General features: G+C 37.4%; 1 protein-coding gene across 8 annotated transcripts in view; it reads right to left on the bottom strand.

The window, feature by feature from the left end:
- The window catches only part of Kansl1l (KAT8 regulatory NSL complex subunit 1 like), a 115,468-nt gene that overhangs the window by 29,803 nt on the left and 71,706 nt on the right, over positions 1–13,959 (bottom strand). For 6 of the 8 annotated variants that reach the window (XM_045147647.1, XM_045147646.1, XM_045147650.1 and 3 more), the window contains 2 exons: positions 9,071–9,192; positions 661–865 (listed from right to left, as the gene is read on the bottom strand). In XM_045147647.1, the coding sequence (XP_045003582.1) occupies positions 661–865; positions 9,071–9,192 (327 nt within the window). The remainder of the gene's footprint in view (positions 1–660; positions 866–9,070; positions 9,193–13,959) is intronic. The other 2 variants (XM_045147648.1, XM_045147649.1) reach the window with 2 other exon arrangements.

Here is a 13,959-nt window from a genome sequence, read left to right as displayed (position 1 = left end):
AGAAATTATTAATTAAAAATACGTACTACGTTGCTGCTTCCTTATTACCTTTGCCTGTATATTTGAAAATTCATCATGATTTCAATGTTCTTCCAAATTAGTTTAAGAAAAACAGAAAAATGCATTTATTTTTACAATGGGGGCTACAGTATAGCTCAATGGTAGAGTGCATACAAGAGGTCTTGCATTAAAAAAAGACCAACAATGGGCTGAAGAGATGGCTTCTCAGTTAAAGCGCTTGCCTGCAAAGCCTAAGAACTCATGTTTGAATCTCCAGGTCCCACATAAGCCAGACGCACGGTGATGCAAGCATGCAATGTCACACATGCACACAAGAGGGTGCACATATCAAGTTCGTTTGCTGTGGCTGAAGGCCCTGGTATACACATTTTCTCTCTCATTCTCTGCCTCTCTCTTTCTTAAATTTAAAAAAAAAAAAATACCAGCAACAATTAAAGAAAACTTGTGGATGAGAGATACGGCTGTTTGAAAAAGTATCAGATTCTACATATGCACTTTTAATATCTATAATACTTACAAACTATTTTAAGTTTTCTATATGTAATTATTCCAAATAACTATGGGTAACCCACATCTACTTTTATTCACAATTTACTGATAGTGAAATCTCTGTTCATATTTTTCCAAATACAGCCTTACCTGAGCACTCCAGTAAAAAGTGGGACTCAATCTGTAGAGTTTTCGTTTGTGGAAACTCTGAAGTGGCCTTGTTCGGGCAGCGCTACTCGTGATAGCCAAGGATGGAGATTTCAATCTTGTCCTGTCTTTCCGTCTTTTCTTACTGTGCTTCGGATTAAGTAACCAGCTACTAGAGGAAGAGAGCTCTTCTAAATTCTGTGAAGCACTGAAATGCCATAAAATAATTGGGGATGGAGGAGGGAGGTAAAGTAAACAAAAGAGACAAAGAAAACTAAATGTAAATTTTCTTGATCCAATAATGATAGAACAAAATTCATTTTAGCCAATGTTTGGGTAAAAATTGATATTAATTAATAATAATTAATTGAAAATTATATATTTGAGTCATAAAAATAATTACAATTTTCTCTTGCCCAAATATCTTAAACGTTAGAAAATGTTCAAAGGTTCTCTAGTAATGAATGTTCATTATAAATCAGTAATTTATATTAAAGTATTTTATCAACTTACTTTGCATACGACTGGAATGACATTAGAATTAAAGGCTTAAAAGTGCTAAAGTCTCATCACTGCATCTTTAGTTTCTCTTAAATAAGCTTATTGTGTATCATTTTCATGAGTTCTGAAACAGCTACAATCGTATTATATTTATAGATCTTTTAGAAATGTATGCTACAAGGTTGTAGAGCTGTGTCAGTAAAGGGATTGCCACGAGAGCATGCAGACCTGAGCTTGATCCCCAATACACATGTAAAATGCTAGGCATGGTGCACATCTGGAATCCTATACTGGGGAGGTGGAGACAGGTAGATCCCAGGAGCATGCGGAACAACTCCTCTAGCCTAAATGATAAACTTTAGGACAGTGAAAGACCCCTGTCTCAAAGGAGGTAGACAGAATTTCTACAAATAATACCTGATGTTGTCCTCTTGCCCCCCTGCCAGGCATACACATAAAAAATTATTATAAAAAGGCTATGCTATAAAATAATGTAATATTAAGTAAGCATAATTTTGTAATTATTCTTAATATTAATTTTAACATCATATTTAAGGTTTTTTGAACTGGCATCCCTTTAAAAATGCACATATATTTTGAAGATTATGCAGACTGGCAGATTATTACTTCTCAGTTGTGGAAAGTTGGAATGTTACAGATCTAAAGTAATCTTAGGCTTTGTTTAATCTCTTTATCACTGTCTTATGTTATCTAACCTAACTTTTAAATCAGATAAGACCTTTGGAATGTATGAATTAACAGATTACTTGCTTCAACAAATCTCAAGCTAAGACTCAGCTAGAATCTGAAACTTACAAGCAAGATTTCCTTGCTTTGTTGTAACAGGCCTACCTCATATTCCACCCGTATATTTGGTAAATGCATGGGTTTGTGACTTTCTTTCGCTTTGTGACTATAAAAGTTTCACTAAACTGTGCCCACAGTAAAACATATTATTTGAAGGACACAAGAACCATGTGACATTAAGTAGAGATCTCAATCTTGTCTCTTATTGTTGAGATCTCCCCAGCCTTCACTTGCTGGTTACATATCTGATCCATATGATCTTGCTAATCAACATATAAGTCTAAATATGTAACTTAGCTTAAATGGAATTCATAGAATAGCTCTTTGTAAAATTTCATTTCTTTACTGCAAAGAAACTCCAGAGGCTTGCGCTACTGTGTGCATCTAGCTTTCCATGAGTACTGAAGAGTCCATTGTGGGTCCTTGGCTTTGCTGGCAAGTGCTTTATTTGCTAAGCCATCTCTCCAGCCCCTGGAATGGTTTTTCTTTTCTTTTCTTTTCTTTTTTTTTTTGTTCACTTTTTATTTATTTATTTGAGACCAACAGACATAGAGAGAAAGACAGAGGGAGAGAGAGAGAATGTGCGCGCCAGGGCTTCCAGCCACTGCAAACGAACTCCAGACGCGTGAGCCCCCTTGTGCATCTGGCTAACGTGGGACCTGGGGAACCGAGCCTCGAACCGGGGTCCTTAGGCTTCACAGGCAAGCGCTTAACCGCTAAGCCATCTCTCCAGCCCTGGAATGGTTTTTCTTTTCTTTTCTTTTCTTTTTTTTTGTTCACTTTTTATTTATTTATTTGAGAGCAACAGACATAGAGAGAAAGACAGAGGGAGAGAGAGAGAATGTGCATGCCAGGGCTTCCAGCCACTGCAAACGAACTCCAGACGCGTGAGCCCCCTTGTGCATCTGGCTAACGTGGGATCTGGGGAACCAAGCCTCGAACCCGGGTCCTTAGGCTTCACAGGCAAGCGCTTAACCGCTAAGCCATCTCTCCAGCCCTGGAATGGTTTTTCTACAGCAGTGTTGTTGCTTTCAAATCATATTTGCAGCTGCTATAAAATATTCATTTAGATTATGGAGGAAGCAGATAATTCAAGACTGATTTACACAGCAATGGGGAAACAAAAAAACAGTGACTGAATGGTTTATGTTGAAAAAAGGGAAGAATTAAATATGGAAGTTGGTGACTGTAATACATGCAACAAATACTTCTTTAAATATGTACTGTTGAGAAGTATAGAGAAGAGCTGGCAAAAACTCTTCTCCTTTTCTTTTTTGTTTTTCGCGGTAGGGTCTCACTCTAGTCCAGGCTGACCTGGAATTCACTATGGAGTCTCAGGGTGGCCTCGAACTCACAGCAATACTCCTATTTCTGCCTCCCAAGTGCTAGGATTAAAGGCATGTGCCACCACGCCTGGCAAAACTCTTCTACTTTTAAAACATTAGTTAATCTCCATCCCCAAAAAAAAAAAAAAAAAAAAAAACACTACTAAATGACACTTAGTGAAACATTCTAGGGTTGGAAAGATTGCTCAGTGGTTAAAGAGCTTGCTTGCAAAGCCTGACAGCCTAGATTTAACTCCTCAGTACCCATATAAAACCAGATACACAAAGTGGTGTATGTCTCGGGAGTCTGCATTCTCTCTCCCTCTCCCTCCTTGCAAATAAATAAAAGTATGTTTTTAAAAACAAAACATTCTAAACATCTTCTGTGATACACTGGATAAAAAAGGTTTATAATGTTATTCTCAAACTAATATACCCAGTTGAGGTAGAATAGGGAATAGATTGAAGGCAATTCCAGAGGAATCAATAATAGCATATGAAAAAAGGCAATAGAAAACAAAGACTGGAAGCCCTCCCAGCTGCTAGCTACATGTAACAGAATTGAGCATGTGCAGAGAAAGAAGTCATAAGGGCCTGTATTGTTTGGGCCTCAGAAGACTACTGACCTATGAATTACAGGAAGTGAGATGGTTATTCTCTATTTAACAGGATTTAAAATCACCATGGTTATAAATCTCTGCATGTATGTGAGGGATTTTCTAGATTAAGTTTGTTGAGATGGCTGGACCCACCATAACTGTAGGCAGCACCATTCCATGCGCTGAGGTTGTAGACTGAATAAAAAGGAGAAAAACAACTAAGTAGCCAGCTTTATTACTATTTGCTCACTGTGGACTGAATGTGACTAGATGCCTCAAGCTCCTACTGCCATACCTTCCCAGACTGTCAGCTGAGATAAACCCTTCTTAAGTTATTTCTTGTCTAGTATTTGTTCCCAGCAATGAGAAAGTAAGTAATTAATACAGAAAATTTATGCCAAAAATGAGGCCATTACTAAGATAAGTTTGACTATGTAGTTTGTAGGCCTCTGAAATTGCTTTTTTGAAGAAATGTAGAAAAGTTTGGAACTTTGGGCTATAAAAGTGTTTGAATACTGTAGGCAGAGGTTAATGAGCCATTTTTGTAGAATCATGGAAAAGAAGAATGCTAAGAGAAACATCAACAATGGAGGCCTAGTTCACAAAGTTTCAGAGGGGAACAAAGACTTAGAAAGTAGGCTACAAGCCATTCAAGTTATATTGTCAGAAAAATTTGACTATATTTTACTCATGTCCTGAGAATTTAAACAAGGTTAAATTTAAGAGAAATGAATTAATTTGGTTGGTTGAGGAAATCTAAAGACAGGATGGCATTCAGGCTAGTGCTGAAAAAGCAGATACTAAGGAGATCAGCAACAATTATGGAAACCTCCTGGGCTGCAATGGGACAATAGGAAAGGTGTTTTTTTCATTTTGGGAGCCCAGATGTATACTTACCAATTTTTCCTACATTTATAACTCCAGTTGTTATGAACACTTACTTTCTACCTCCCAACTAGAGGCTTAGTCCCAAAGAAAGTCAGACATCACCTACCTATTCAATGAAAGGACAGTGGTTATGAATGGAACAGAGGATCACAATTTTGGTTAAAGCTATATGTGGAGTACTTTGCCATTCCTCTCACTGAATGCTTGTTCTATGTTAATTTTTCTAAGGTAATGCCAGGCGTGGTGGTGCACGCCTTTAATTGCAGCACTAGGGAGGCAGAGGTAGGAGGATCGCCATGAGTTCGAGGCCACCGTGAGAATACAGAGTGAATTCCAGGTCAGCGTAGATTAGACTGAAATCCTACCTCAAAAAGAAAAAAAAATAAATAAAAATTCTAAGGTAGCTGACATTAACAGAGGAAAAACAGTTTAGTTTATTATTTTTTAAGTATGTTGTCATTTGTAGGTAATTCATCCTTAAATTCTAAGACTTTCTAAATAACAAGGATTTATAAAAAGAGTGATCAAAATTTATCTTTCTCAAATAAGTGGGGAAATTATGAAAATTAAAGATGAATTCTATTTACTACTGATGTGCAAGCCCTGGCACGCCCATTCTCTCTCTCTCTCTCTCTGTCTGTGTGTGTTTCTCTATCACACTCAGATAAATAAATTAAAATGAACAAAAAAAATAAGAATACTTGCCAGAGAAGACTTCTCTAGCTGGAGAGAAGGCTCAGCAGTTAAGGCACTTGCCTGCAAAGCCTAATGACCTAAGTTGAATCCCCAGTACTGATGTAAAGCCAGAGATACAAACTGGCACATGCATCTGGCTAGAGGCCCTGGTGTGCCCATTATCTGTCTCTGTCTCTCTTTGTCTCTCTGTGTGTGCAAATATTTTTTTTTTTTAAAGAGGCTTTCTCTCTTACTATAAAATGTCTCATAGATGCTTATGCCACTGAAAGTTTCTGATTTTCTAATCCAGAATGAAATTAGATGAGAAGAAAAATTGCAAGAGGTAGCCATGAGAGCAACAACTAATACCCTCATATGAATATAGAGAAGTAAAAGCAAATAAGTACAAAATATTTAATTTTAAACAAGACAGGCCTCAAACTCACTATCAGAGGACAATCTTGAACTCCCAGTCCTCTTGCCACTACCTTCTGAGTGCTGGCATTACTGGCATGTGCCACCACACCCAGTTTATACAGTGCTGGGGATCAAACCCAGGGCTTTGTACATGATAGGCAAAGACTCTACCAACTGAGCTATAGTCCCAACTCAAAAATGGTTTTTAAGAATGTCAGTTATCTGCAAGAAATTGCAAAAGATATTACCTTAGTTTGAATTGTGAATGTCAATGAACCATATATTAAAGGGTTAGTCCACAGTGGCAATATTGGAAGATAGTAGGAAATTTAAGAGGTGGTGAACAGTGAGAGTTCTTTAAATCACTGGAGGCATGCCCATTAAAAGAGATTTTGGAGGCTCATGCCTTTAATCCCAGCATTTGGGAGGCAGAGGTAGGTAGATTGCCATGAGTTTGAGGCCACCCTGAGACTCCATAGTGAGTTCCAGGTCAGCCTGAGCTACCATGAGACTACCTCAGGACAAAAAAAAAAAAAAGAAAGATTTTTGGGACACGCAGCCTCTGCCATGATGTGATACTTTATCACCAGCCCCAAGCCCATGAATGAGATCAGCTGACTGAATGGAGACCTGCAAAACTGTTTGCAAAATAATTTTTTGATTTTTAATGATCTCAGTTATTTTTGCCACGCAAATAGAAAGCTGAATAGTTTCATTCATCCAATATTTATTCATGTTTATGTCTCTTACTAACCAAGGTATTCAAAAATACATATTTAATTAAGCAAACCAAAGAGACTCTATGCTGCTGAAGTTTACATCAAGTCTAAGACAAATTGTATATATATGTATATATTAATATATGAATATATATAAATAAGTAAATAGGTAAAAACAAAAGATGCAAAAATGTTAACAAAATAAAATCACATGTTATCTAATCTGATTATTAGAACCAAAGAAGTTAACTTCCCAGTTTTCTTATTTTTGTCCCTACAGTATCACTTCCAAGTGATAGTCTGTTTTGTTTGTTTTTCAGGCAGGGTCTCACTATATATAACTCAAATGGCCTTGTTCTTACAATCCTCCCAGACAAGCCACTCAAGTTCTGGGACTATAGGCAGGAGCTTCCATGCCTGCCTACAAATGATATTTTTCACAATAAAATTTTTCTTCATAACATTTTAACATTGTATCAGAGTTTAAAACTATATATTTGTTTGGGCGATTTTTTTTTTTTTTTTTTTGAGAGAAAGTCTCACTCTAGCCCAGGCTGACCTGCAATTCACTTAGAGTCTTACGGTGGTGTTGAACTCACGGTGATCCTCCTATCGCTGCCTCCTGAGTGAGTGAGTGCTGGGATTAAAAGCGTGCGCCACTATACCTGGCTGTTTGGGTGATTTGTAGATGACATCATTTTTCACAACTAGACTCTACAATATGGACACTTTATCTGTTTTTGTTCAAGACCACATACCATTGTATAATCCAATAACTGGCATACTATTATCACTCGTGTATTTATTGATTATATGTAAATATTTTACATATAAATGTCTATGTGTGTGTATAGGTAACAAGAGAACTATTTTTGTGAATGGCCCCCAAAATAAAGTTAGATAAACCAAATATGTAAAATCTGTTTAATCCCAAATCCCAATGTTCATACATCTTATGCCTCAACTTATAATTAAATTACATATATTATGAATCTCCTAATCAGGATTCTTACACATGACAACATTACAGTTGCCCTATACAACCTGTGAGAGTGTTTACTTTCAAAGTATCAGTGATGTAAGGAATGATAATAATGTGAAGCAAAACCAACAGAAAAATTACCAACATAATAGAATAGGGAGAAGTGATCCAGAATAAACTATAGAAATACTGAAAGTCAGACTTTCAAATAACAAAGCAGATATAAAATTTAAAGAAAAGCACTTGTGTCATAAGACTTAGTTTATATTCACTGAGTCACTTAAGACTAGGATTATAGCCTTGTGATTTTCACCTGGGTATAATTTTACTTTTTGCTGTATTAAAAAATACTTAAGGGCTGGAGAGATGGCTAAGTGGTTAAGCACTTGCTTGTGAAGCCTAAGGACCCCAGTTCAAGGCTCAATTCCCCAGGACCCACGTTAGCCAGATGCACAAGAGGGTGCATGTGTCTGGAGTTCGTTTTCAGTGGCTGGAGGCCCTGGCACGTCCGTTCTCTCTCTCTCTCTGCCTCTTTCTCTGTGTGTCACTCTCAAATAAATAAATTAAATTAATGAAAAAAAATTAAAGTACTTAATAAATCATGTGATTACTAACATAAATATTTCTTAACATTATACATAACCCTATATTGTAATCAAAGCAAAGAAGCTAAAATTACATTTTATTTGAAAAAATTAGGTGATGCATATACAAAATGGTATATTAGAACACCTAATTGCATCTTTAAAAGGAAAAAAATTAAAGCAAATGTACTTCTCAAAAAAGATGAGAGAACCAAAGGTTATAGAAGTTGTTTTATTACATTCAGAAAGTTTATAAGTAAAGGTACAAGAAAGCTTAAGCTGAATTTTATGACATTATGTGTCAATTTTCTATGGCCAAACATTATCTAGAGTCTTTTTACCCTTGAATTGTAGTGTAAGGACAGCATGGAGCCCAGGAACATAAAAGGTATAAAATAGGAAGGTATCATGTTATCACTTGTTCTGGTAATTAGCAGACATAAAATATAAATTCCTAGAATCTTTTCTTTCTCACTGCAAGGCTGTATAATCAACTTAATGCTATGAATTTAATGATATCTAAAACACTTTCCAAGTTCTTATACTTGTAAAAATAAAATAAGACAAGCCAAATTTAGGGCTGAAGGGATGGCTTAGTGCTTAAGGTGCTTGCCTACAAAGCTAAAGGACCCAGGTTCAATTCCCCAGGACCGATGTTAGCCAGATGCACAGGGGGGCGCACATATCTGGAGTTGGTTTGCAGTGGCTGGGGACCCAGGCATGCCCATTCTCTCTTTCTCTCTTTCCCTCTCTCTCTCTCTTCCTCCCTCTTTTTCTGTCAAATAAATAAATAAATAAATAAAAATTTTTTACATTTTTTATGTTTTTTTAATTCTTCTCACAATTTTTATTAAGATTTAATAAAAAATTTTTAAAAAGCAAAATTTAGGAACCAAACTACCCAAGTAATACCTACCTCCTTGAAATGCCATTAGTCAGATATTTGTGGTTGCAGGATTTAGAGGAAAGTGGTGATGAAGTTGGAGACAAGTTGAGAGGGGCAATCAAGCTGTTGATGATCTCTGTCAATTGTGCACTCTATAAGGAGACAGTCAAAATTTTAGTACTGTTAACACTATTAGTATGTGAGTTAATTCTCTGACCTATAGCTACTATAAGTATGTAACACCTATACTGTTCTCTTAAGAAACACAGGTGCTTTTATGAAATATTAAATCATTGAGGATATATGGCAAACTGATGTTACATTTTGTTGCAAACAAATCTGCCTTTATTTTACTTTTTGTTTTCATTTATTTATTTATTTTGAGGTAGGAATTACAGCATGCTGGGAGTGGTGGCACACACCTTTTGTTCCAGCACTCAGGAGGCAAAGGTAGGAGGATCGCTATGAGTTCAAGGCCACCCTGAGACTATATGGTGAATTCCAGGTCAGCGTGAGCTAGAGTGAGACCCTACCTCAAGAAAAAAAAAAAGTACTCATCTTTTCTATATCCTTTATTATGCAGTTTTTGTGTCGATCCATTCCTCTAACACTTTTCACAACATCAAATAATACCTACATATTTCCTTTGAATGAACCAGAGTAATAATTTAAAACCACAACAATCATTTATTGTATGGTATGTGCAATCACTTAACTAGGCACCAGAGTTTGTCAAATTTTTTTAACTTACCTGCGAAGTGTACACTGCTGGAGATAATAGCACTATTATTCCTAATAAAAGGTGAAGCCAATAAGTAAAGAAAGACAAAGTAAACCAAGCAGGAATTATAAAGTAGGAAAAAATGGAGCTAGGTTTCAAATTCAAGCTTTAATCTAAAACCACACTATTTAAAATATATATATATTTATTTGAGATAGAGTGAGGGAGGGAGAGAGTGAGTGAGTATGGGCAGGCCAGAACCTCCTGCCACTGCAAACAAACTCCAGATCCATGAGCCAATTTGTGCATCTGGCTTTTCATGGGCACTGAAACTGTGGCTGTCAGGCTTTACAAGCAAGTGACTATAACTGCTGAGCCATTTCTGCAGCCCCTAAAACATTATTTCATATTAATTTCTCACAATTCAAAAGTATCAGGGTTTTTACTGCATTCAAAATATTTATTGACAAAAAAATATTTATTGACTATTAAAAATATGTAATAAAGGACTGGAGGGATGGCTTAGCAGTGAAGGCATGTGGTGGTTTGATCAGGTGTTCCCCATAAACTTAGGTGTTCTGAACGCTAGGTTCCCAGCTGATGGAGATTTGGGAATTAACGATTCCTGGAGGCAGTGTGTTTTTGGGGGCGGGATTTTGGATGTTATAGCCAGTTTCCCCTTGCCAGTGTTTGGCACACTCTCCTGTTGCTATTGCCCACCTTATGTTGGCCAGAGGGTGATGTCCACCCTCTGCTCATGCCATCATTTTCCCCTGCCATTGTAGAGCTTCCCCTCAAGCCTGTAAGCCAAAATAAACCTCTTTTTCCCAGAAACTTCTCTTGGTTGGGTGATTTCTACCAGCAATGTGAACCTAACTGCCACAAGGCATTTGCCTGAGGAGCTGAAAGACTCAGGTTTGATTCCCCAGAACCCATGTTAGCCAGATGCACAAGGGGGTACACGCATCTGGAGTTTGTTTGCAGTGGCTGGAGGCCCTGGCAAGCGCCCATTCTCTCTCTCCCTTCCTCTCTGTCAAATAAATAAATATAAAATAAAAAAAACATGCAATATTAATTTATCCTTTTTTTGGTTTGGTTTTTTTTTTGGGGGGGGGGTTCAAGGTAGGGGGTAGGGTCTCACTCTAACCCAGCAAGCTGACCTAGAATTCATTATTTAGTTTCAGGCTGGCTTGCAATTCAGCGATCCTCCTACCTCTGCCTCCCAAGTGCTGGGACTAATATGACACCACACCCAGCTAATTTATTCTTTAAACAATCACTTATAACCATTATAATGAGAAAAAGCCACACAAATGCAAATAGTATGTTTCTACAAAATAACATCTACATTTAAAATATTCATTTATTTATTTGACAAGTGAAATCAGGAGAGAGTATGGGCACTCTAGGGTCTCCTGCTACTGCAAACTCCAGACACATGCACCACTGTGCATCTGGCTTTACATGTGAACTGGGGAATCAAACTTGGGCCATTAGACTTTGCAAACAAGCACCTTAATTGCTGAGCCATCTCCAGTCCTCTTTAAAAAAAAAAAAAAGTTTATTTACAAACCAAGAGAGACAGAGAGAAAAATCGGTGCACCAGGGCCTCTTGCTAAGACAAATGAACTCCAGCCACATGTGCTACTTTGTGCATCTGGCTTTAAGTAGGTACTGAGGAACTGAACCCAGGCCTTCAGAATTGGTAACTAAGTACCTTAACTGCTGAGCCATCTCTCCAGCCCACATTTACATTTTGTGATATAGTGCTCTTATTGTGGGAAAAATTGAAAAATATGGGCATTTTGTTTTTGAAAAATGGTGTCACTATTTCTTGGCACGTAACTCCTTCTAGACTTTGTCCTGAGCATGTGTGAGTGTGGGTTTACATTTGTTAACTAAATTATGCATAGCGTTCTCTAAAAACACCATTTTCTCATCTGTATAGCATGATTATCTTTTCTTCTTTTTTCTTTCTTTCTTTTTTTTTTTTTTTTCTTCTTTTTTTGAGGTAGGAACTCCCTATAGCCCAGGCTGACCTGGAGCTCATTCTGTAGCCAGGGTATCTTAAAACTTATGGTGATCCTCCTACTTACACTTCCCAAGTACTGGGATTAAAGACATGCACCACCACACCTGGACATGATTATCTTTTGAAACTTCTGGCATTTCCATTGACTTTAAGATAATGTATTATATGACTGGAGATATGGCTTAGCAGTTAAGGTGCTTGCCAATAAGCTTAAGGACCCAGGTTCAACTCCCCAGAACCCACAAAAGTCAGATGTACAAGGTGGTGCATGTATCTGGAGTTCACTTGCAGTGGCTAGAGGCCCTCGTGCACCCATTCTCTCTCAACTAAATAAAATATTTTTAAAATACTTCATTTTTATTTATTTTCACTAGGGCCTCCAGATGCATGCGCCACCTTGTTCATCTCATTACGTGGGCCTTGGGGAATCAAACCTGGGTCCTTTGGCTTTTCAGGCAAGTGCCTTAACCGCTAAGCCATCTCTCCAGCCCAATAAAATATTTTGTAAAAAAAGATACTGGGGTTGGAGAGATGGCTTAGCGGTTAAGCGCTTGCCTATGAAGCATAAGGACCCCGGTTCGAGGCTCGGTTCCCCAGATCCCACGTTAGCCAGATGCACAAGGGGGCGCACACATCTGGAGTTCGTTTGCAGTGGCTGGAAGCCCTGGCGCGCCCATTCTCTCTCTCTCCCTCTGTCTTTCTCTCTGTGTCTGTCGCTCTCAAATAATAATAATAAAAAAAGATACTGTATGACTAAAAAAATCTCTATCAAATAATTACTTTGAAAGCTTCATTAGTATCAAAGCAAAGGAATGCTATTAGAAACAATGTCGTACAACAAAACCTAGTATTTGTTTCAGCAAGACATTCATAGTTTGTTTTAATCTTAGCCCTCCAGAGACAGGTAGGAGGTCACCATGAGTTTGAGGACAGCTGAGAGTACAGAAGCAGTTCCAGATCAGCCTGGACTAGAGTGGGACCCTATCTCAAAAAATCCAAAAACAAAGCAAAGCAAAACAACAGGAAAAATACTTCCATGAGAAAGATCCTGAAATGTTTTCATTTATTTTCTTTAAGATAATACGTATCCGATGAGTTGATTTAGAAAACATCACTCAGGCTTTCTTTAGATTAAAGCCCATTTTTAAAATTATCAATAAAATTAAGATTTAGGATGCATTCATTAATTCAGTCATAAATTTGTTAAAGTGACTCGTATTTTCCAGTTTAAAACATTGCATTCCTAGCCGGGCATGGTGCACCTTTAATCCCAGCACTCAGGAGGCAGAGGTAGGAGGATCGCCGTGAGCTTGAGTCCACCCTGAGACTACATAGTGAATTCCAGGTCAGCCTGGGCTAGAGTGAGACCCTACCTCAAAAAACAAACAAACAAACAACAACAACAACAAAAAACATTGCATTCTTGTTCAAGCCCATTTACTGATGGGATATATATATTTGGAATCTTTGGTGTTTAATTTTTTTATATGCTAGATATTAATCTGGCAGATATATAGATGGCAAAGACTTTTCTCTCCTCCTATAGTTTGACTCTTCACAATGTTATTTATTCTGCTGCACAAAACTTCTTAATCTCATGCAGTCCTGTTTACTGCAATTATTTCCCGACTTGCAATACTACTTTTCTTATTTATTTGAGAGAGAGAAGGAGGGAGAATGGGCATGCCAGGACCTGCAGCCCTTTCAACATTTTCCAGATGATCATATGGTTTATAAGTCTACTTAAATGCCATATTATTTTTATTGGTTAGTGTGTATTGAGCCAGCCTTGCATCCCTATTATAAGCCAAATTGGCCAGGGTGAATGATATTTTGTTAATGTGTTGTTAAAGTCTGTTTACAGGGTTTTTGTTGTTTTGTTTTGTTTTGTTTTGTTTTGTTTTGTTTTGTTTTGTTTTGTTTTGAGGTAGGGTCTCACTCTAGTGCACGCTGACCTGGAATTCAATATGTAGTCTCAGAGTGGCCTTGAACTCATAGCGATCCGATCCTCCTACCCCTGCCTCCTGAGTGCTGGGATTAAAGGCATGCACCACCATGCCCAGCTTTGTTTACAAGTATTTTATTGAGAAGTTTTATGTCTGTGTTCATCATGAACTTTAATATTTAGCTGTTTGTTCAACTGGTGACAGTGTATCTTAAAATAAT

This window comes from Jaculus jaculus, chromosome 4, assembly GCF_020740685.1.
Source record: "Jaculus jaculus isolate mJacJac1 chromosome 4, mJacJac1.mat.Y.cur, whole genome shotgun sequence".
Taxonomy (NCBI): Eukaryota; Metazoa; Chordata; class Mammalia; order Rodentia; family Dipodidae; genus Jaculus; species Jaculus jaculus.
Note: the sequence above shows the minus strand (reverse complement) of the source record. Positions and strands in the feature narration are given on the sequence as shown.